The 23,350-nt window shown below is 55.2% G+C and overlaps 1 protein-coding gene and 1 long non-coding RNA gene across 11 annotated transcripts in view; one reads left to right on the top strand and one right to left on the bottom strand.

Annotated features, from left to right (window-relative positions):
* Positions 1–4,941: 4,941 nt before the first annotated feature.
* On the bottom strand, positions 4,942–7,278 carry LOC137210895 (uncharacterized). The gene is made up of 2 exons (XR_010936773.1): positions 6,862–7,278; positions 4,942–6,395 (listed from the first exon to the last, which is right to left on the bottom strand). It is a non-coding gene; the product is annotated as an uncharacterized lncRNA (long non-coding RNA).
* A 373-nt stretch (positions 7,279–7,651) lies between these two features.
* The window catches only part of ATP11A (ATPase phospholipid transporting 11A), a 117,828-nt gene continuing 102,129 nt past the window's right edge, over positions 7,652–23,350 (top strand). For all 10 annotated transcript variants that reach the window (XR_010936937.1, XM_067713394.1, XM_067713396.1 and 7 more), the window contains exon 1: positions 7,652–7,772. Coding sequence is in view for 9 of the 10 variants with exons in the window: in XM_067713394.1 (XP_067569495.1) it covers positions 7,734–7,772 (39 nt within the window). In the remaining variant the exon portion in view is untranslated. The remainder of the gene's footprint in view (positions 7,773–23,350) is intronic.

Raw genomic sequence — 23,350 nt, 5'->3', positions numbered from 1 at the left:
ATAGCCAATTAGTGAAAACAGGAGACTCTGAGGGCAGAATGGGAATGTGTGATGCCTATTTCTCTCCTTTTCATTTTCGAAGCGTGATTCGTGGATTGCTAGCCACTCAGACTTGAAGTGATCCCAGCGTGCTATTGACTAGCATGGCTTACAGAGATCTATTACCTTTCTCTGTGCCCAGAACAAACTTCTATTCTCAGATACCATGTTTAAGCCCTTCATGCGTGTCAGGTAAATATTTTCTAATCTATCTCCTTAGACATTCCTCACAGTAATCAATATCCTTATATTGATGTGGAAAAACTCAAGATTGTAAGTAGTTCTGCCAAAATCCGTTCAGCCGTCTAGGAGAGGATGTGAACCTTTCAGACCCGTCCTTCAGCGGCTGCTGTCTGCCCGGCCTCGCACGGCAGAGAAGATTCCTCCAGATCCTTCTCGGGCGACCGTGGGAAGCTGCGCGCCATCCCACGTTGGGGGGACGGGGAGACCGAGGGGACACAGCCAGACTCAGCCAGGCTCCGCCCCGACTGGGTGGGCCCTGGCCTGTCCCATGACCTCTCTGAGGCTCGTTTCTCCCAGAGAGGAATGGAGAGCCCCGCAGCGTGTTTGAGGTCATTCACACGAAAGAACTTAGCAATAATAAACTTAGCACGAAAGAACTCAAGCATCTTGTAAACACAAGGCACGTTTTACTGCTCTCCAGGTTTGACCTTGAAAATGCAGGGTAATATCCCTGTGCTGTTTCAACTCCTGGAAAAAGAAAGTGTCACAGATTTATTTAATCACTCTCCTGAAATCAGAGGTTTTCTACAGTAGTAATAGTGAATTATCCTCAAAAAGACCTGAGAATTAATGTCTGGGCCGAGCGTTAGGGTGGGAAGCAGATAGCGTCTCCGCTGTCCCACAGAGCCCCATATTCGGGACAACGCTGTACTTGTGAACCCTTCTACTTGTTCATTCATTAGACGACAGTGGTCGGCTTTGATTTACTGGAGCTGAAGTGATGCAGAGACTTAGGCTTTCCGCTTCTATCAGCTCAGCCCCGAGGAGAGACGACAGCTGGGGGGCGGTCTGCTGTTCAGTCGTGATCGGTGGGGAGCACAGCGAGAAGGGACCCTCTCCAGGCCCTGGACCGGGGCATGGGGCCCCTCCCTGAAGCTCTGGGTTCCCCCAGGGGAAGACGCTCTCTTCCCTCTGATGGTTTACGTCAAGTTCGGGACAGCACATGTGTTTCCACTGACCGAGGGGTATGAGGCCCCTCCTGGGCTCGGCTGTGAGGTTTGGGGGCAGCGTTTGTTGACTAATTTTTTTTTAATTGTCTATTTATTTTTGGCTGCATTATATATTTTGGGTCTTTGTGGATGCACGCGGGCTTTTCTCTAGTTGCGGCGAGTGGGAGCTACTCCTCCTTGCGGTACGCGGGCTTCTCATTGCGGTGGCTTCTCTTGTTGTGGAGCATGGGCTCTAGGCGCGCGGGCTCAGTAGTAGTGGCTCGTTGGCTCTGTAGTGGTGGCTCATGGGCTCTAGAGCACAGGCTCAGTAGTTGTGGCGCACAGGCTTAGTTGCTCCACGGCATGTGGGATCCTCCCGGACCAGGGCTCGAACCCTGTCCCCTGCACTGGCAGGCAGATTCTTAACCACCGCGCCACCAGGGAAGTCCCCTCACATTATATATTATGTGTATATACCTATATATTTCCCTAGCACATAACAGAAATATGGAGATATTGGGACCCCACGTGGGACTAGATTCACTAGTTTGAGATAATATATTTTATACTTGGAAATAAGAGAGAACATGATATTGTATTTACCTGATATTTTGTCTAAAAGTGACCACACACATGTGACAGGGATAGAAGGAAAAACTGGAGAGATGTGCTGTAATCTGCCTCTCCACTTTTACCCCTGCCCCCTCCCTCTCCTGGACCTCCTGCCCCATCCTGGTCACCCAGGGAGGCTGCAGCCCCCAGAGCAAACAGAAGGGGCAGAGCCTGGACCAGCAGACTTCAGCCCTTCAGACCAACACCTTCACCAGCCTGAGACGAAGTTAATTCACGCGTGGTGTGAACACCCTCAAACACTTTAGAAAAATCTCCGTAGCGCCCAAATTCCTACTCAGAGAAATATATTAATATAAATTAATATAATATTAATTTATGATAAAATAATGCATATCTAAGAATGTAAGTTCTCAGGTCGGATCACAGGGCAAAACAGAAAGTACTCAGGTAACGTAATCAGAGGCTCGCTCACTTTAACGTATCAATCTTCTGTTTTTCTTTTCTTTCTTTTTTCTTCTGCCCAGGGCACGCAGCTTGTGGGATCTTAGTTCCCCCACCAGGGATTAAACCCAGGCCCTCGTCAGTGAGAGCGCGGAGCCCTAACCACTGGACCACAAGGGAATTCCCTAACGTATCAGTCTTGATGCTTAAAAAGTATGTTAAGAAGTGATACTGTTCAAAAAGTAGAGAACATGGCAAACCAGTGGTACAGGTGAACATGAGAATTTAAACCGTAAGTGTACAATCTGCGTGTTAAAACCACACACAAGTTCTTTAGGTTCCTGTGTAACATGAGTGTCCAGGATGGCTTTAAGGATGCCTCAAGGACCACTTCAGTCATGGTGACGACCAAGAGCGCCCCACAGAGTCCCAGAACACACCCGGGAGGCACCACCGCTTCTGTGGGATGGAAACAGTCAGACGAACTAATATTAACCATCTTGCAAAAAAAAAAAATTAAACCCTGTTGGTTTTCTTAAAATTGGTTCCACATAATTCTAGACTTGGAAACACCCCAAGTGATAAGGGTCACCAGTGTCCGTAAACCTGGGGGATGTCCCATCCGCCACCTTGACCTTTGATGCTGCTATTTGACCTTGAAAACGGGCTACCAGAGAGAAAAGCTCTTTAGGATGCTGAGTCGATTCTTGCCCAGGAGGTCAGTGTGAGACAGGGATTCGCAGCCTCAACGCTGTCCCTTCAGACCGAATAAGGTTTGGCTGTGAGGGCCGCTGGGTGCCTTGCAGGGTGCTAAGAGCAGCCCAGCCTCCACCCACTGGGTGCCAGTAGCGAGGTCATGAGGCTCAAAACTGTTGCAGGTCTTGTCAAATGTCCCCGGGCGATGGAGTCTGTCTGCAGGCTGAGGAGAACTGGTGGGAGCCGTGTAACATCCTCCTTTGGTCTCTGTTTAGTGCAGTTAGTGATTTTTTTTTTAAAAAAGAGAGTATGTAACACAGAAGCTTAACTCACCCGCTTAGAGCAGGGTCACATATTATTATATCAAGACCATGAATGGATGGAGCTAGAGTCTGTCATGCAGAGTGAAGTAAGTCAGAAAGAGAAAGACAAATACCATATGCTAACACATATATATGGAATCTAAAAAAAAAAAAAAAAAAGGATATGAAGAACCTAGGGGCAGGACAGGAATAAACACGCAGACGTAGACAATGGACGTGAGTACACGGGGAGGGGGAAGGGTAAGCTGGGACGAAGTGAGAGAGTGGCATGGACATATACACACTACCAAATGTAAAATAGATTGCTAGTGGGAAGCAGCCGCATAGCACAGGGAGATCAGCTCGGTGCTTTGTGTCCACCTAGAGGGGTGGGATAGGGAGGGTGGGAGGGAGGGAGACGCAAGAGGGAGGGGCTATGGGGATATATGTATACGTATAGCTGATTCACTTTGTTATACAGCAGAAACTAACACACCATTGTAAAGCAATTATACTCCAAAAAAGATGTTTAAAAACAAAACAAAACATGAAAAACTCACACTTCCCTGTTCTGTGTTTCCAGCTATCAGTTTTGGCTTCAGGTTTTGTTACCTGCAGTCCCAGTGACAATCACTGCTTTCGACTGTCTCCACAGGAAGGCCCCACTTCTTTGCTCCTGCCCCCTTACTTCTCAAAGGTCTTCTTCACATGGGAGTCCAAGAACCAGGAGCCCTGGTTCCCACCCTAGTCCCTGCACAGTGGAGGAGGGTTAGGGCAGGTGTGTGTGAGCCTGTGCACGGGTGTGGGTGGGCGTGCAGCTACTGCAGATCCACAATCTGGCTTCAGTTTGGGGTTTGCCTCCTGCCTGTCCCTCCTACTTGCTCATACCACCCTCCACCGGGAAGCAGCCATGCTGTGTGTGGGTCAGGGGAAGGCCCTGATGGCCCCAAGCTCGTTGGGATCCTTCCATCCCCCATGGACACCAACTAGCCAGGGGTCTGCGCTTAACCCAGGCCTAAGCCAATCATCTGATGGCATCCCACCATCCTAGTAACTGATTGGCCAGGAATGGGCAGAGGATGTGGCCGGTCCAATCAGAGTGGAGACTCTCTTTCCGCTTGGATGGGAATGAAGAAACACACAGGCCCTGGAGTTCCCACAGCCTTCTCACTGTGACCTTCCTGTGATACTGTCAACATACTCAGTCGTCGTTTGATGTGTAAGGTAGGTTATTTCTGAAGATGACTGATCATAGGTTCTCTCATCCTTTATGTACAAGGCTCTGCCCCTCCCCCTTGAATCCAGGATGGTCTTGGGCTTACTTTCCCCAATAGAATGAGAGGAAGGTGATGATCCGGAACTTCCAAGCCCAGACCTTCAGGGGCCGGGCAGTGTCCACTTTGACCCTCTTGGGATCCAGCTGCGTGTAAAGAAGCTCAGGCTGACCACCAAGTACGGAGAGAGAGGCCACCTGCTCCCAGCTCTCCATTGACCCAGCTGAGACACTAGACATGTGACTAAAGCCATCAGAAACCCCCAGGGCCCAGCTAAGCCCCCAAAAGAATGCAGATGCATGGACAATCCCAGCCACGACCAGGTGGAACAGAGGAACCTTCCCCCAAAACACTGTCCTGAGAAATAATAGCTCACTGGTGTTTAAGCGCCCAAGTTTGTGTGGTCTGTTACACAGGAATAAATAACCCACTCACAGCGTGAGCTGGACTTAATGTTACTTTAATAGACACCTAACTGGTTTGGCTCCATAGGTTTATTTTTTTGTTATTATTATTTTTATACAGCAGGTTCTTATTAGTTATCTATTCGATACATATTAGTGTATATACATCAATCCCATGTTTCCATAGGTTTAGAATTAGGATGCTGTGAGCCGCTAGCAACAGAAAATCCAACTCAATAAGGATATTTATTATCTCTCAAAACATGAAATCCAAGTTAGGGTAGTGGCCCAGTGGTGTCACCAAGGACCCATGCTCTTCCCATCTCTCCATGCTGCCATCCCCACTGTGATGCTGTTCCTGTCACATCACGGACGCAAGAAGGCTGCGAAACGCCAGACATCACATCCAGACACACAACATCCGGCAGGAAATGAGGAGCATGTCCTCTTTATGTGCTTTTTACAAGTGAGGAGACCTTTCCCAACAGCAGGATTCACTGGTTTAAAACTTGTTTCAAAACCAGTCACAAGAAGAGGTGTGGAGTTACCGAGATTAGCTCACATGGACCAGTTTACCCCTAGCCACGCAGAGGGTGGCTACCTGCACCAAGGTGGGCTTCTGCCAGCAAGGATGGAGGGCATGGCTGTGGCCACCACAGTGTTTACTACAAGATGAAATTAGCATTGACCACTGAACAAAACAGGCGTCCCTGAAAGGCACACAGCCTTTATCCTGTGGCCTTGTGTGGCCTCCGCCTGTGTCCTTCCACCCGCCCCCTGCAAATGTCACCGTTCGCAAGGTGCTAGGCCAGTCAATATCTGTCTCGAGCGGCCAGGGTCCCGGCAGAAAGCAGAAGGCGTTCCTGGGAGGAGATGTGGAAGACCGCATGGCGACAGGACCACCTGCTGCAGTGTGAACGTGGCTCCACGACCTACCAGAGGTGCTGCTCCCCAGGGCCCAGCTGACCCCGCTGCCTGGCTGTAGGAAGCATGGGGTGACAACTGTCACCCACTCATTCGGCGCCTGACACGAATTGATCCAACAGAAAAGAAAGCTGGGCAAGCACTGTGGTCACCGAAGGACACAGACACTGCCAGGCCAGGGTGCAGACGAGGGAAGAAAGGCCCCAGCCTCTCTGCTTGGTCTCAGCTCGCAACGGGCACCCCGTTGGTGAAGATCCCCTGACGCTGGCCATTGGCCTCCTGGATGCCACGCAGGAGAGAGTAGATTCGGTTGGAAAGTGGAGAATCGATGAGTTAGGCGACCAAAAACGAGTATTTTACTGAAGAAAAGCAGTTCAGAATCCAGATAGTTCAGCCATGGCCACCATTCACTCCCACCCAATCCCAGGCTTCTGTATCTAATCCCCAAAGGGTCCACGTGGAAGCTTCTCTTCACAGCCAGCCAGGGGGACACTCAGTGGCGTTCCTCCAGGGGCCCTGTCAGGCCCCTCTGGTTTCACAAGCGGTGGCCCGTGGCAGCGAGAACAGATGCTGGAAACAAAGTGCATCCTTTCATTCAAGGCTGACTGTGATTGAGAAGAGAGAGTTCGTTTCCCCTTGGGGAAACAGAAGCATTCCCTGGGATTGAAATCGAGGTGTCTGAGAGACGCAAGGGTTCTCCGTCTGGTGACCAGATAAAGCACGAGCGCGCGCCCCCCGGGGCCTGGAGGCCCGGAGCCCAGAGCTCCTTCCCGCGGGCCCAGCTCAGCCTCCGGGTGACCGCCTGGCGCAGCCAGGGACGGAGGCAGGAGCTGGACCGGCAGGACCGAAGGGGTCGGCCAGCCGGGCCGGGCGCGCCGAACAGGTTCAAGGCTGATTCCAACGCCTCAGCCCCGCCGGATTACAAGTGCCTGTGACTGTCGCAGCTCTGGAGTCCTTGGGCCAGGGGCCCCGGGCGAGGGAGCCGGCGGGGTTTCAGAAGGAAGCGGGGATCCTAGGTGGGAGACGCTGAGCTTACCTTCGCCCCGGCGCAGAGGAGCTGCGCGACTCTGGGCAGCCCCGCGGGGCCCGCCTCGGCGCCCCCTCACCTGCCAAGCAGGCGGGCCGCGCGTGGGGCCGTGGAGCACGAGGGAGACACAGGCCGGGTTTAGCCGGTCTCCGGCCCAACCTGATCCCGCCCCCTCCCCGACTCCCCGCGATCTCGACCCTGCCCTCGGGCCTTCGCGGGGAGATACACGTTTCAGGCCGGATCCAGGGCTGGACGCCCAGGGCCCACCGTCCAGGCCCCGGCTGCGCGGCCCGCACCCCCGCCCCGGAGGCGGAAGCAACAGGGAGCCGCGCCCCGCCCTCCGCCCCCGGGTCCCCTCGGCGGCCCTGCGCCAGGGGGCAGGCCGGGAGGGGGCAGGGCCGGGGCGGGCTGGCACCAGAGCGCCAGGGCGCGGGAGCGGGGCGGGGGCGCGGCCCGCGGGGCGCATGCTCACACGCGCTCGTGACGTGCGCGCGGGGACCGGCCTGCCGGAGGCCGGGCTGAGACGGCGGCGGGCGGAGACCGGGAGCAGAGCAGAGCAGAGCAGGGCAGAGCCGCGGAGCGGAGAGGAGGAGCCGAGCAGCAGAGCAGCGGCGGGAGCGCCGGCCGCCGCGCCCCCGAGCCCGCAGCCCCACCGCCTGGGCCTCGGCACGCGGGCTCCGGTCGCCGAGCGGCCACCCCCGAGCCGGCCGCCGCGGGCCGGGCCGGGCATGAGCGCGGAGGGGCCGCGGCCGCCCCCCGCACCGCCCGGCGCGCCCAGGCCGTGACCGGGGCGGGGCGCGCGGCCGCACTCGGGCCCGGGCCCATGGGCGCGCCGAGCCGGGCTCGGGGGCGCTGAGCGGGCGGGCGCGGCCGGAGGAGCCATGGACTGCACCCTCGTGCGGACGCTCGTGCACAGATACGTGAGTGCGGCCGGCGCGGGACCGGGGCCGGGACCGGGGGGGACGGGCCCTTCGCCCCCGATCGTGCCGCGGCCGCCGGCCCTGGGTCGCTGGGGGCTTGGGCGGCCTCGTGCGGCCGACCGCGCCCCGGGGGACGGCAGGACGCGGGGTACCTGCGGAGCTGGCACCTGGGCCCCGACGGCGGAGGAGCCGGGCGGAGCTGCCGGGGCAGAGACTGCTTAGATCGGCGCGGGCCGGGCTGGGGAGGGATGCTCGGGCTTAGCCTCGCCTGCTGGCGCTACCCCAGGGTTAAGGGACAGGGAGAGGGGCACCCACAGGGAAAAAGGCGGTGGCTTTGCTCGTTAGTTTGGTAACAGCACCGGGGGGTTCGGAAGTGAAGTTTGGGACCTTTGTCCCGAAAGTAACCAGTCAGACCCGAGGCTGGCGGTTCGGGGTTCCCCCGGAGTCTTCGCTCCGGGAGGCGCGTGGCGACGCCGGGCTTGGGCAGGGGGACACGGAGGGTCAAGTTGGGTTTGTTTCCCATCCGCCCGACGGGAGCCGCGTGCGGCGCTGTCGCCGGCCCCGGGGGTAGAGGGGGTGCGCGCAGGAGAAGGAAACTGGTCGCGTCTCTGACAAAGGCCCCCCTGTCCCCCGCGCGCACCGCCGCCAGTCGCAGGTTGCAAAAGTTGTGCGCAGTGAGGTTTCCGCTAGGAGAGGGAACGGTGGTGGGAACTTGTTTTCTTCTGGCTGAGGAATTCCCTTCGTCAGTCATTCATATTTACGTGTTTTCTTCGAGGAGACCTCGGCCGCATACGAGGGTGTTTCTGTTCATCCAAGGGGAACGTTGAATCAGTGCCTTCCCCCGAATCCACTCACCAGAGGACTCAAGGGTCAGGGGAGCTCGTGGCACCTTCCAGTAGCTCCCCTGGGGAGGGCAGTCTGCCTTCCGGTTAGTGGGGCAAACCCCTCTGGGATTCTGGTTAGGGCCGGGAAGGCTTCCCGTGGGAAGGGCCCTGTCCCCTCAGGGATTCTTGAGTCCATCTTATAACGTGAGTGTAAACATCAGGGTCACCTTGGTGTCTCTACAGTAGTAAGTTCTGGAAAATCAGGTAACAGTGGCAGTAGGTAATCAGATGTCTTAGAGAAACGCTTGACGGGTCCCAGACATTCTGTTCTCAGGCTTATGGCCCACGAGCTCGGAGCCAGCGTTTGCCTAGGATGTGCTCACTAGTTTTCCAGTTAATTTCTGTTCTCTTCCAACTCTGAGACTCTGTGATAGGAAGGAGAGTTGAATTGTGAGCGGTAACGCGCAGTCTCTATCCACGGTCTCCCGGTCCGAGGCCCCCCGCCTGGTGGGTCTTCCCCTCCGTCCTGCTCCTGTGACCCCTTCGTCCTCGGAGTCCGGCAGACAGGTGTCCGAGTTTTGTGCTTTCACTCCCTTACGTCCTCCAGGCCTTCAGCTGTTTCATGGCATATCAATCTCTATAAATGTTGGTGTACCTGATATATTTTAATTCCCCTTTGCTGTGTTATTAGACTTATTTTTCTCAGACCTAACTGGGAAATATTCTTCAGTGAACTTTCCCAGCATATACGTTTGGTAATGTCCCTGGGACCCAGTCCCAGGGTGCTGTCATTATTTCTTTGTTTCTCATTCCACGTCTTTTTTTTAACAGTCTGATCATTTGTCTACTTCACCATATTCACGTACAAAACCATTCATTTCTATGATGTGAAACTCATGTCTACGTTATTAAACTAATTTGACTTTTTCCAGAAAGTCAATTTGTTTGCTTATAATTGGATTATCTTTCAATAGTTAGGAATTAATTATACTTCCTTTTGCTAGAGGGCGAAGAAAGACTCTGGGATTAAATATTCATATTTCCTTGTGGTTTCCATATATGACGTATTTCATAAGCATGAATAAAGTCATACCGTGTTCCCATCTGGTGTTCACACAGTCAGAATTTCCAGGACAAAGAAACCTTTTCATGATGACGCCTGAGGGCTGCCAAAGATAAAGGAGTCCTTGGAAACCATTGCTGTGGGTATTCTATTCTGGGTTAATTCCAGAGAGGTAGAATAGGCAAATGAATGAGAGGATTCCCTTCCGGGTCAGGCCAGGTATATGCCAAAGCTGGCATTACCGGTCGTTTGTGAGCCTCGATATATAAGCATATATATAAGCATATAAGCCGCGTAGAGATGCGCTGTTCTTGTAAATGGCAAAGCGCCTCTGTACCTTGAGCTTTTAAAAGAAATGTTTAACGAAGTGGGTGGAGAACTAGTGTTATCCTCCTAGAAGAGATGTGAGGTGGGAAACCCAGAGTCGGGTAGTTTAAGTTCTGAGAGGCACCTGCAGAGTCTCCGGGAGCCCACCTGGATGTGGACCTGGCCTGCCCACTTTGAGGCCGTGTCACCCTGGGCAGGTGGCTTCGCTTTTTCTCTGCCTCGGTTCTCTCATCTGAGGATGAATAGCGGTACCCGTTGCAGAGGGTTATCGTGAGAATTAAGTGAGTTAGTACAGGCCAGGAGCTAAGAGTGGCGCCCGGCTCTGCGGAAGTGCTCAGCACACGTGTCACGACTAGCCGTTAGCATAACTTTGCCCCCGGTCACTGGCCGGGGGAGGGCAGGCATCTCTGTCGGTTGCCGGCCAGGCCAGTCAGTACGGCCACCAGGGGCCCTGGGTGCCCTGCTCTGGAGCAGCTTCGGGAAATTTTGAAACGGGGGGCGCCAAAATGCCGCAGGCCCCACGGAAAGCCTGCAGGCCACCTCTGAGCACAACAGTTATTTCCAGGCCAGGAGGCCCACCTTGTCGGGACACTTCTTTCCATCCATGCCTCACATTCGGGAGATGTGACTGTAAAGCTTAAGTTTGTTATGTTTCTGGCGTTTGTGTTTAGTAAACATCACTGATCCCTGGAGAACCTCAAGCGTGGCTGTGTTAGAATGCTTTACACCTTTAAAATTCACCATTTGAATGCATGCTCATGGGTCTGCGTTGGTTTGTTTTTTTATCACCAAATGCTGTGTGCCGTGGACGTCAGTGCCCACTGGTGCTGCCCTACAGGCGGACCCATCCACCCGAGGCAGATTTAGTTTTAACAGCTTTCAGTGCCGCCTGCCTCGGGGCTGCCTCTTCATGGCGCTTCCCACGTGGGGCCTCCGGATCTGCCTGGAGTCTGCACCCCAGGACACTAAGTTAAGTCACTGGAACCCCCGAGGCCATCAGGTGTTTGAAGTAGGTGACCCCCTAGGCTGGCCCGAGGGCTGTGCTGCAGTGTTTGCACAGGCCTTTCAAAGCAGTCTGCCAGGTGTATAATTTAACCTTTGTGTCCTGGCTGTTAAGTTCAGTTCCTTCCATTGTCCTTTCAAACCCTGTTTAATGTCCGTTGCCACAAGGGACCTTCACATGCTTTTCTTTCACGCCTGAGGGTAGGTTTAATAACCCGAGGGGAAGAGGGAGTTTAGGTGTTTGGGTTTGGCTGCAGTCAGTTGCATTTCTAGGGATGAGCACGCGGTCCTCAGTTTACAGTTAGCTAAAACCACCTGGAATGCACTGAGCTGCCGCTCAGTACGCAGGAAGGCCTCTGTTTACAGCTGTGCTGGGCCTTGAAACCTAGAGACGCACTGTTCCTCGGTGCTGGGACCACATGTTCCACTGGCAACAGGGTAATCAGAGCTGCTTAGATCCCCAAGTCCCAGACTTACAGATGCTTTTTTAACCAAGTTAAACGCCGGCAGAAATGCTATTTATTTGCAAGGAAAATCAATAAAAAGTCATTTTTACAGCAATATAAACTCAACAAGATTGAACAAGGGATTGTTTTTGCTTTTACTTGACTCCTGGTATCTGAGAAACAAGACAGTTGTTTGTGGAGGTCAAAAGTTCAGCGTCAGAGCCTAACAGGCAGCTTGAGACCTGGGCCGGCCTCTGACTGCGAGGCCTTGGGCGTCTTCCTGCTTGAAACGAGGCACCGACTGCGGCTCCCTGGGGGCGCTGCCAGGATGGGGCCCTGTGGCATGGGGAGGTGCTCTGTCAGGGGGCCTCTTATCTGAAAGGTGAGCCCGGTGCTGCTGGCAGCCCCAGCTCCTCGGAGGGACGGCGTCTGCTGCTTCCTGGAGAGCCTCTGGCCCCCCTCCCCCTGCGGAAGGTGTGGAGGGCCGTGCTTGCCCTGCACTTGGTGGAGAGCACAGCGGTCCTCAGACGGGACGCCCCTCTGCCACCGGCCCACGCCTGTCGGTGCTCTTGCCGCCCTTCTGGTTCAGGGCAGGTGAGCCCGCTCTGTAAAGATCTGTCCTGCAGCTTGGGGTCCCCCGCCCCTCACCCCTCCTTATCCTCAATCAGCAGCGTCTCCCTTTTAGGGTGACGTCACCCAGTCCCTGTGGCACTCAGCCATGCCTTGAAATCGCCTTTTTTTTTTGAAAAGCAGACTTTGTTTGTTTGTTTGCGGTACGCGGGCCTCTCACTGCTGTGGCCTCTCCCGTTGCGGAGCACAGGCTCCGGACGCGCAGGCTCAGCGGCCATGGCTCACGGGCCCAGCCGCTCCGCGGCACGTGGAATCTTCTCGGACCGGGGCACGAACCCGTGTCCCCTGCATCGGCAGGCGGACTCTGAATCACTGCGCCACCAGGGAAGCCCGAAAAGCAGACTTTCTTGACCCCACATTCCCTTCCCACGATCTCCCCGCTTCCCTTTCCTTCACAGCCTCGTTTCTGTAATGTGGCATCTCGGTGTCCCTCCGGTGGGCGTGTCCGTCCCCACCTCCATCGTGTCCGAGGTGGCCCCACCAGGGGTCACCTTTCTGCCCTCACAGCTGACCCCGGCGTACCTGGTGCAGGTGTTACCAAGCGCAAGTTCATGTGCCCGACGCACCGCAGCGTCGGAGTTCGGAGCAGAGAAAGGTTTATTGCAGGCAGGGCCGAGCACGGAGAATGGGCGGCTCGTGCTCAAAGACCCTGAACCCCCTGACGGTTTTCGGGGAGACGTGTTTAATGGCAAAATTGGGGGTGAGAGCGTCAGGGCGCGTGACTGTCTTCTGATTGGCTGGCGGCGAGGTAGCAGGGCGAGGCTCCAGGAATCTGTGCTCAGCCTGAAGCGACTGGGTGGGGTCTTGGTTCCTGCGGAAGAGCTCTGAGATGTGGTAATGTACGTGCCTCCAGGGGGGCCAGGCCCCAGGCTGCACTGTCGCCCCTCCCGTGTCTCTGCGTTCCCCGCTTCCCTGATAGCAGCTGTTGGAGTCTGCCCTTTGGAACCCAGGGAAGGTCACGGACACTGAAACTTTTTCCTATGAACAAGAGACGGGGGACCCGGAAAGGATTTGTAGCCAGAGGGCCTCACAGGGTCCTGCTGGGTTTCTTAGGCGCGGCACACGTTTGGTGTGTGTTCACCGACGCAGCCTGAGCCAGACGAGGGGCAGACAGCCGGACCCCCGTCCCTGTGGCCCCAGAAGTGCTGTCCCAGGGCGCTGGGCAGTGGTGGGCGCTGGAGCCGGGACCGCGAGGCTCGCTGGGCAGTGGTGGGCGCTGGAGCCGGGACCGCGAGGCTCGCTGGGCAGTGCTGGGTGCTGGGGCCGGGACCGCGAGGCTCGCTGGGCAGTGCTGGGCGCTGCGGCCGGGACCGCGAGGCTCGCTGGGCAGTGCTGGGCGCTGGAGCCGGGACCGCGAGGCTCGCTGGGCAGTGCTGGGCGCTGGAGCCGGGACCGCGAGGCTCGCTGGGCAGTGCTGGGCGCTGGGGCCGGGACCGCGAGGCTCGCTGGGCAGTGCTGGGCGCTGGGGCCGGGACCGCGAGGCTCGCTGGGCAGTGCTGGGCGCTGGAGCCGGGACCGCGAGGCTCGCTGGGCAGTGCTGGGCGCTGGAGCCGGGACCGCGAGGCTCGCTGGGCAGTGCTGGGCGCTGGAGCCGGGACCGCGAGGCTCGCTGAGCTGCAGCGTCTGGCGGGCGCGCCCAGGCAGAGAGGAGGGCCCAGCGGGTAAGCCGCCCCTTCACCGGGGTCACCCCGGGGCCTCTCCCTTCCCATCGACACCTTGCCTGGGGGAGACCTGGAATTCCTCCCCTGTGTCCGCAGATCCCACGTTACCTTCTGGAGCCCAGCCTTCCCCCCGCCCCCCACTCCCCCGTAGGCCCGGGACCGCTCCTGGCACAGAGTCAGCGCTCCGTGAACATCTGCCCCAAGACCGATTGCGCCTCTTATCACTGCTGTTAACAAGAGTCTTGAAGAAGCTGCCCTTGCCTGCTTCCGAAGGAAAGCGTGGCGCTTCCAAGGACTTGAGTGACTGATGATACGTCAAGCTTTTGGATTCTCTTTCCCTGGTACATTTCACAGAGTCTTAACAATGTGGGAAAAGACGGGGAAGGCGTCCGGTCCCACCCCCCCACTTAATAAACACTAAGTCCCCAGGGTCACAGCCGCGGTCCCCGCACCTCTGGTGCGGACGCCTGACTCGGTGGTAGCTTCCACCGTGCTCTGTCTGTGGCTCGAGGGCAGGTCCTCTGAACACTGGGCTCCCGGGATGTGTCTCCTCTTTTCTTGCATCCGTCCTGGGGACCCCGGGCCTGGAAAGGACCCTCTCCCGGAGCCTCGTCACGAACAAGCATTCTTAGCTGGTCCCCTGCGAGGCCTGGACCCCCGTCGCGCAGAGCGCAGAACTTTTTGCGTGGATGCCTTTTGTTTTCTGGGCAGGGGGTTCCCAGACTTGCTAGGTTCGCAAAGGAGTGCCTGCCCGGGTGAAGGCCGAGAACCCTGTCTGCAGGCGCAGGTAGGGAACCGGCCCTCTTGTCCCTCTGATGTGGTTGTGTCAGAGCTACCTGAGCGTCTGGCCGACATTTAAACATGGTGAGTGTGAGCACGTGTCCAGGTTTCCTCGCCTCTTCATAAATGGTGTGATCGGGCAGTGCTGCGTTGGGTGGCTTCCCGGGACCATGGCTGCCCCTCACGGAGGGTTCAGCGCCCTGTCCTGTGGCTGCCCTGTCATCACCACCCCAGGATACAGGCTCCTCCAGTTCGGGTGTACCTTTGAGCCCAAAGCAAGCTGCGTCTGTAGGGAGTTTAGAAGACACTCGTGTGACCGGCCACCGAGAGCAGAGGGGTGGGCTCCGTGTCCCCCGGTGTGTGTGCTGGGTGCTGGGGGGTGGTGCCGGGGCGGTGATCCAGCAGTATCTGCCGGGGTGGGAGGCTCGCTCATGCTGCGTGTGGACCTGGAAAAAACCCGCCACTGGGTCGAGAGTCAGGAGAGGATTTTAGGCCCCCTCTGTTAACGTTACCTCTGTCACCTGGGCGAAGGCCAGACCAGGTGAGCTCTGTGGGTGAGTTAATCATTAGCTGCCTCTTCAAACCAAACCTTTACATATTTCCCCCATTTTTTTTTTTTTTTTTTTTTTGCGGTACGCGGGCCTCTCACTGTCGTGGCCTCTCCCGTTGCGGAGCACAGGCTCCGGACGCGCAGGCTCAGCGGCCATGGCTCACGGGCCCAGCCGCTCCGCGGCATGTGGGATCTTCCCGGACCGGGGCACGAACCCGCGTCCCCTGCATCGGCAGGCGGACTCTCAACCACTGCACCACCAGGGAAGCCCTATTTCCCCCATTTTTAAGTGGAGCGGGAGGAAAGTCATTTCCCCCGAGTCCTCCTTTCCCCACGCTCTCAGCGAGGAGTTTGTTGGTAACATATTTACACACATTTGCAGGTGTCCTTCCCGTCTATGTTTCCGTCACTCCTGACTTGAGGGGTTAGTCATCCTCTGAGGAGAAAAGTCACTCGGATGGATTTCCAAATTCCTGGTCCAGAAATGTTTAACCACCTCTCACCCTCCTGGTTTATGTGGGCAAAATGTTTCCCATTTTTCTGGGGTTTTGATTTTGTCTTTGGTGGGTTTCAGTATCAGAGCACCTCCTGGGAGTGGTGTAGGCAGTAGAAGAAGTCAGTTTTCCTGGGAGGCAGCAGCGTGCCCCGCATCACCCGGCATCAAAATCTGCCCCCACTCGACACGGACTTGAGCCCACATTCGTTGGCTGCCCCTGTCAGGGTTGGTGACCCTTGAGAAATTTGCCCCGTCCATTGTGTGTGATTTGCGGATAAAACATTTTCGCAAAGGTGGGCTGCCAGTGGCAAAAAGGCTTTTAACTTCCACTCACTTTGTTTCTGCTGTGCTCACACCAGTGCCTGTTTCACGGGTTCCGTGATAGGTAGAGGCCAGAGTTACCGTCTTCTGCACCGTTTCCTCCACATGTTACCTGCTGGGGGACCTGCATCCGTTCCAGGAGCCCCTCCCGCCGCCGGGCACGCGGGTGGATGGGATGCTGCGCATGTGGGCGTGGTGTTCCGCTGGAGCCCGTGAGTGCATATGCGCCTGAGGAGATGCGAACGCTCTTTGCGAGTTTCCTTGGGGCTCACGAATCTTTCTGTGAACACAGTGGACGGGGGCCTGGCTCGTCCAGTCTGCTCTTCCCGGCTGTGTTCCCCGGGGGCAGCTCACCACCCCTCCGTCCCCTCGTCTGCGTTGGGCCAGGGGCTTCCCAGCGAGTGTGGACGTTGTGCCCTTTGCCATGACCTTTCAGCGCCCTTCTTCACGCCTCTTTCCTGGGTCCTAGGTCAGAGACCAGCCAGCACGACTCTGAGATGCCGATCATGTCAACACACCCGTTTGATTATCGAGGACGTTGATGCTAAGAATGTGGCTGAGGAAGGAGTGGTCTCGATGGCGAAAAGCTGACATTGTTTCTGGGGTTGTTCTCTGAGATGCTCATGGCGGGTCTGTGAACTTTAATGTTGTGTTTAAGCGCCGGCATCTAAAATACAAAGCTGTGACAGGCCTGGGCGTGTCCTGGTCTGCTCACCGCAGGCAGGGCTGGTGCCCACTGCAGAGCTCAGATTCTCAGCCTCGGGGCTGCAAGTGCAAGACCTGGGGCCTGCAGGTGGGTTCCTGTGAGGGGCCTCCTCTTGGCTTGCAGGTGGCAGCCTTCCCTCCCCTCAGCTGCCTCCTCTGGTGCCCAGAGAGGGAGGGAAAGAGGGAGGGGAGCAGAGCAAGTGATCTCTTCTCCCTCCTCTTGTAAGGACACCAATCCTATCAGATTACGAGTCCACCCTTATGACCTCATTTCATCTTAATTCCCTCCCCAAATCCCTATCTCCAACTCTAATCACATCGGGGGTTAGGGGTTCGACATGTGAATTCAGGGGGACACAGTTCAGTTCAAGGCTGTATACTGTTAAAGGAGGCGCTGTTTGGGTGGTAAACGTTCACACAGGTGAAGAACCTCAAAGGAGGCGGTTTGAAACAGCGCATCGTTTGCTGACTGTTTTATCAAACAAATACAAAAAAAAATGTTCCACAGAATCTGGGAAGACTAAAATAAAATAAACGTGTAGTGGGAATGGGTTACTTTTTAAACTGTGGGGCAGATTTAGGCCGGTGTGACCTCTGACAGACCACAGTTTGCATTATTTGATCAGATCTAAGGTTGTGTGTATTTATATCTTTTTCTTCTCTTTCTGTTGCTTCATTTTTCCCCCGTAGGAGGATTGGTAGGAGAATGGTGGTTGGTATTAAGACTAGACTATAAAGTGTTGCTTTGGGTTTTGTGTTATAACCTAAATCCACAGCGTCTGGCTTGTTGACAGGACAGATGTCACGGTATCTGCCACGTAACTGGATTGGGCGCACGTGTCTGCTTCGGAAGCTGGGAGGCCGCTGCGTAACGAGCCGATTCTCCTAGTCAGTGGGGTTGGGTTTTAGGGACTCCACGCTGTCGATCTGCTCTGTACAGGGTGACCTCTTACCTTTGGCAAAATCGGAAAGTGATGGTTGGAAGGTGACCCCGAGCTGTCATTAGGGTCACAGGGACGTGACTTCTCTGCACATCCAGAGCATGGTGTCACCCTGTCGCCCACACATCGTGGGCTTTCGCGGCAGTGCGTATAAGTTCCCAAGCCAGCTGCTGTGGACCTTTCCCTCTTAGGTTTCTCTGTAATCACAGCCTCGTTGTCTTTTATTAAAAATTTGCTTACGCTGTTGTAAGCCCGCGTCGGCAATGACCCTAAAGCATTATTCATCATATGATTAGGACCCTGGATGGCCTCTGCTGTTGCTGTGAGGCTGGTCGCTCACCCCGTCTGATGCTGTGACACTAGTTAAAGCCACAGGACCCTGAGGGGCGCTCCCACCTCCCGTACTGTCCCGTCTGAACTGTCTGTGCAGAATGACGGGCTCTGCTTCCTGAAGGTCAAGTTCGTACCTGGGCCGTGTGCGTCTGACTCTGGCCTGGCATGTTGGCCTCCCTCCCTTGAACCTGCTCCCGGACAGGGGGGCCGACTGCCCCTCCCTCCTCTCCGGACAGACCCCTGGCTGCCGGGAAGGAGTCAGCCATCCTAGCCGTTACCTAATCTCCCTCCTTCAGAGAAAAGAGGATCTCCTCCACCGTGTTTGCAGCAAAGGATTAGGGACAGTGAAGGGCGGCCATTGGAATGCCATCCGGATTTCTTTGTTATTTTTCAGGACGGCCTCGGGGACTGCCCACAAAACTGAGATTTTAAATCACGGAATTAATTTAAAGTCATTCCATGGAACAAAACCGTGGGCTGATCGCTGGTGTGGAAGAGGTGTGGCATGAGGGCAAAGCAGACCTACATTTATCTGTCACTTTCAGGTGAAATATCTGACGGTGACGGATATATGCGTGTGGAATAATTTACGTCACCTTTTCTGTTTAGAAAGTGTACGGAAACAGTTGTCTTGACTCGGATCAATTTAGGCAGAGCGTTAAAATAGTAGATATAACCGTGAGGCGTGTGCGTGCATTTTTTTCAGTTGGATATAAACCTGAAAGCCACGCGTGTTAGAAAGTTGGGGTGACCATCTTGTGGTTAGGGTCTGAGTCCTCGCTTCTGATGGTCAACTCACGTCACCATTTTTCTGTGGTAAAATGGGAATAAGCTATGGAAACTCTTGACGCTGAAGAACACGTGTGGGGCAAACCTAGTGAGATTCCAGCAGAGGAAGGCGTGCGCTGCGCTCGGGACACGCCAGGTGCTCAGCATCGGCTGTTCACCACACGTTTACTGACACTTGCTGAAGGGATTCCGCGGCAGGGCAGAATACACAGACACCCCGGGCGCCCCTGGAGGCTGCATTTGGGTGGTATAGGACAAAATAAATAAGCACACAGTAGGCCAGGTGTCGGGAAGGGCCGCGGACAGACAGGAGCCGAGGAGGGGTCGGGGGAGGGGGTGTGACAGGAGCCAGGTCTGGGAGGGGGAGACAGGATGGTTCTGGGCAGGATGGAGGCCAGAGGCCAGCGCAGGGCGGCAGGCCCGAGGGCGGTGGTGGGGGCGGGGGGGATGTGACAGGGATGATGCGTCACCAGCGTTTTTTTTGTTTGTTTGTTTTTTGTGGTACGCGGGCCTCTCACCGTTGTGGCCTCTCCCGTTGCGGAGCACAGGCTCCAGACGCGCAGGCTCAGCGGTCATGGCTCGCGAGCCCAGCCGCTCCGCGGCATGTGGGATCTTCCCGGACCGGGACACGAACCCGCGTCCCCTGCACCGGCAGGCGGACTCTCAACCATTGCGCCACCAGGGAAGCCTGTCACCAACGTTTTAATAGGAGCACGTGGCCGCCCCGCAAATTTCATTGCTTAAAATATGGAATGTGTTATATATGTTGCCTTTGATAAAGGTTTCAGTTTGTTTTAAAGTTATATGGGCCTACTGTAGAGCACAAGGAACTCTACTCAGTACTCTGTGATGACCTATATGGGAAAAGAGTCTAAAAAGAGAGCGGACGTATGTATCTGTATAACTGATTCACTGTGCTGTACTTCTGAAACTACCATGACATTGTAAATCAACTATATACTCTAATAAAACTTTAAAGAATTATATGGCAAAATGAGGAAAATGTTACGTAATAGCTAAATTAAGATGGTTTAACATTATAAAGATGCATTGACTTATTGAGTGAATATACGGTAGGTTGGTTTATGGGCAGTTCTTTTGTGATTGTCGTAAAATATCCCTAAAATTTACCATTTTGACCATTTCGAAGTAAGTGTATAGTCCAGTGGCTTTAAGTACATTCACATCACCTCCATCCATTTCTAGAACTTTTTCATCTTCCCAAACAGAAACTGATTTAAGAGCAATTTTAAGTAGTTGGTTCCACATTTGATATTGTATATCTTGCTTTTTTGGGAACATGTTTTTTTTAAATCAATGATAAGGACCTTATCAGGGTCATGGGAAGACTTATTGAAACCTAAGTGCTGATTAAATTTTAATGGAAAATGTACCTTTGGCAGGAGGGTTTTTTTCTCTTTTAAATAATTGGCAGTGGTAAGTTTTATTAAAATTTAAGTACTCGAATATGAGGATTCATTTGGGCTTTAGTTTTGCTTAGCGTGTGCTGTCGAGAGCGGCCAGAGTGGTGATTACCGCTCCAGAGAAGAAAAGCTGATATTTGTCTTAGAACAAGTAATTCTGTAATGAAACAGAATATCATAAAGGTTATGTCTAGGGCTTCCCTGGTGGCGCAGTGGTTGAGAGTCCGCCTGCCGATGCAGGGGGCGCGGGTTCGTGCCCTGGTCCGGGAGGATCCCACGTGCCGCGGAGCGACTGGGCCCGTGAGCCATGGCCGCTGAGCCTGCGCGTCCGGAGCCTGTGCTCCGCAACGGGAGAGGCCACAACAATGAGAGGCCCGCATACCTCCAAAAAAAGAGTTATGTCTAGTTGGCAATACTTTCAAATAATATAGTTCATAATGGTGTTTGTTTAACGATATGATAAAGCCACGTGGCTTTCTCCTAAGTGCGTTAATAAGGAATAGCAATTAAAGCATTTTATGTGAAATTTTCCTCCAGAAACTGCATTCTGCTGATTCACTGGTTCAGATCAGTTTTCTGTTTTGAGTTAATCTATAACATGTGTTCTTTTACTGTCTAAAAAATTATTAAGAATAGATTAAACTTAAATTTTTTCTGTAAAATTATTGGGTCTGTGAGAAGCAGTTTCCTGTTATTTCTCCTCCAAAGGGGATATGAGATTTTTCTGTTCTTAAATTGAAATAATCCCTTGATTTCATAAATTGTCCTGTCACTTTTTAGAGAACAGCATGGTTTCAAAAGCAATAAGTCCCATTCTTATCAAGTACTTAATTTATTAACCAGAAACTTAGTTGAAAAGTTGAATAATTTTGGCTCGTAAAACGCTGCAGCTGTAACAGGGAGTTGGCGAGATGCCCAGCTTGCCAGGCGCTCTTTGGAGCTGACGGAAAAGTAAAAACTAAAGGGTGCTGATGACACCTCCTTAGCCCCCTCACAATTTAAGTTTCTTGAAAGGTGGGTTGATGCTGGTTTCCATCAATCCATTACCCTTGCAGATTCAGAAAGGTCTTAGGTCTGAGGGAGGACGTCTCATCCACACGGAGGCCTCTGCCCCTCACTGGAATGAGGACTGGTCACTGTGGTCGCCGTGCCTGGGGCTGATTTTTTTCCCTTTTTTGTCCCAAGCCTGGCAGACAGTTCACCCACCTTCGGTCATTTTCTCAGTGAATGACTGACTTCCTGCCTGTGCTCTGAACTCACCGAGGGTGGGATTTGTGTCCCGATTGAGGATCACGTGTATCCGATTCTCCTCGATTTTGTTATTTTAATGGCCCCGTCGAGGAAGAGAGCGACTTGGTTCAGGTCTTGACCCAAAGGCTGTGGGCCGGGCCCGAAGAGCAGACCCTAAGGGGGATTCAGGGAGCCGGTGTGTATCAGGGATCCTGCACGGCAGGCGGCCCGCCCGGCACCCCACGTGGGCCCATGAGCTGCCCGCTCCCGCCCCAGGCTCGCTGGCCCTGCTGGGGATGGGGCCGAGGGGGGACCTGGGCGGTGGGAGCCTGGACTCGGGCCTGCCGCTTGCTCGGACTGACCAGCGTTAGGTCTGTAGCCGGCGACAGTGTCACGAAGATTTTCCAGGCTTTCTCTTCGCAGACGGGCAGGCCTGCGACCTGAAGTCCCATTGCCGGCCTTGTGGGCCCTTCTGGAAAGGCGCCTCCTCAGTGGGTTTTGGATTGTGTCTTAAAGGCCAAGACAAGGCCTCCAGCGTGTAAAATCCACATGTGGCTCTGCAGCCGAGGATGCGGTCCACACGCGGCACGTGCCCTGTGGAGTCCGTGTCCCCGCCGGTGAGTGTGGTTCACACACACGCACACGTTTGCTTCTCCGCTTTGGTCCTGACGGCTTGACGACCACCCGCTGATGCAGCGCGGCCCCCGTGGCTCTCCAGCGGGTGGAGTAGCAGGGGGAGGTGGGCCCAGCGCCCCCAGAGGACAGCCCGTTGTGACGGGCGGGGCGGGTGGACACAGCTCCGCAGCAGGGGGCCTGGCCCTGCGTCTGGGGTGGGGTGGTGGCCTCCCTGGGCCCGTGGGCAGTTCTGACACCTGGTCCCTACGGTCGGTGTTCTTGCTGCGGGTAGGGGGACCAGATGTTCAGTATTTAACGAAAGGGGTGATGGAGGGAGGTCATTCAGAGGCGGCCAGCAGGGCCGCGGGGAGACGGATAGTAATAAAGATCGACTGTCAAACCAGGACAGGCCCGGGCGGAGTCCACTCTTTCCTGCTGTCACCGCTGCTCCCCGAGGGGCTCGGGCGCCCTGGGCCCCGTTCCTGCGGACCCGGGCAGTGGTTAGAGATTAGCGACGGCGAGTGGCAGAGCTCGGAGGCACTGATTGTGGGGCTCAGGGGGACGCGAGGGGCACAGGGTGGGCGCCGACCGCTGCTGCCCCTCACGAGGGCGCGGAGGCACCTTGTTGTTGTAAACAAAGTGCTGAGGTCAGAGGTCGCTGAGGTCGATGAAAGCGGGGCGGGGGCTCTGCACCGCACGTTCCGTTCGGGGCATCCATCCGGGGACTGGCCCCGCGCGCCCCTTCTGCCCGAGCGCGTGATGGGTAACCCAGAGCGGCCGTGCTGTTGACTCGGTGCCCAGCGCGGGACTGATGCTCGGCCACCGTCCATTCCCTCCGGGGCCCCAGCCAGGAGGCGGCGGGGGGAGGCAGGTTTACAGCCGGCCGGGACTGACATTCCTCCTAACGCAGAGCCAGCTTCTCTTCCAGTCCTGTTGTAATTTAGAATTTGGGGTTCACTATAAAGTTTTGTGGTTTTAAAAATTGACTTGAAGTAGTCAAGGGGAGAATTGTCCGAAGTTACTTGTTTGTTCAAACTAGAAACTCAGAGGGAAGGGGCGGAGCTAACTTAGGTCCGATCTCAGCTCTGCTTGCGGGGACACCGGGGAGGAAGGAAGGGCCACGGACTTGCTGACACGTGACTGTCCCCGGGTCCCGGGTGTGTTTCCATCTTGGGGCAGCTTTTCAGAATTCCAGACTTGATTTTACTAGAGAGTGGTTTTCCGGGGGCTGGGAGGCTGCGCCAATGTGTGAGGTCGGGTTGAACTTTCACGCTGATGGGGACAGACAGAAAGGAGGCTGCGTGGTCCCCACCGTCTTTCTGAATGCGCCCCGGGAGCCTCGGCGCGGACTCGGTTCTGGAGTGCAAGGAGGAAGAGAGGGCAGGGGAGAAGCCTTACTTAGCATCCCGAGGCTGAGGTTCCTCACCCCAGCCCGGCCAGC

Source organism: Pseudorca crassidens, chromosome 18, assembly GCF_039906515.1.
Source record: "Pseudorca crassidens isolate mPseCra1 chromosome 18, mPseCra1.hap1, whole genome shotgun sequence".
In the NCBI taxonomy this organism is placed as follows: domain Eukaryota; kingdom Metazoa; phylum Chordata; class Mammalia; order Artiodactyla; family Delphinidae; genus Pseudorca; species Pseudorca crassidens.
Note: the sequence above shows the minus strand (reverse complement) of the source record. Positions and strands in the feature narration are given on the sequence as shown.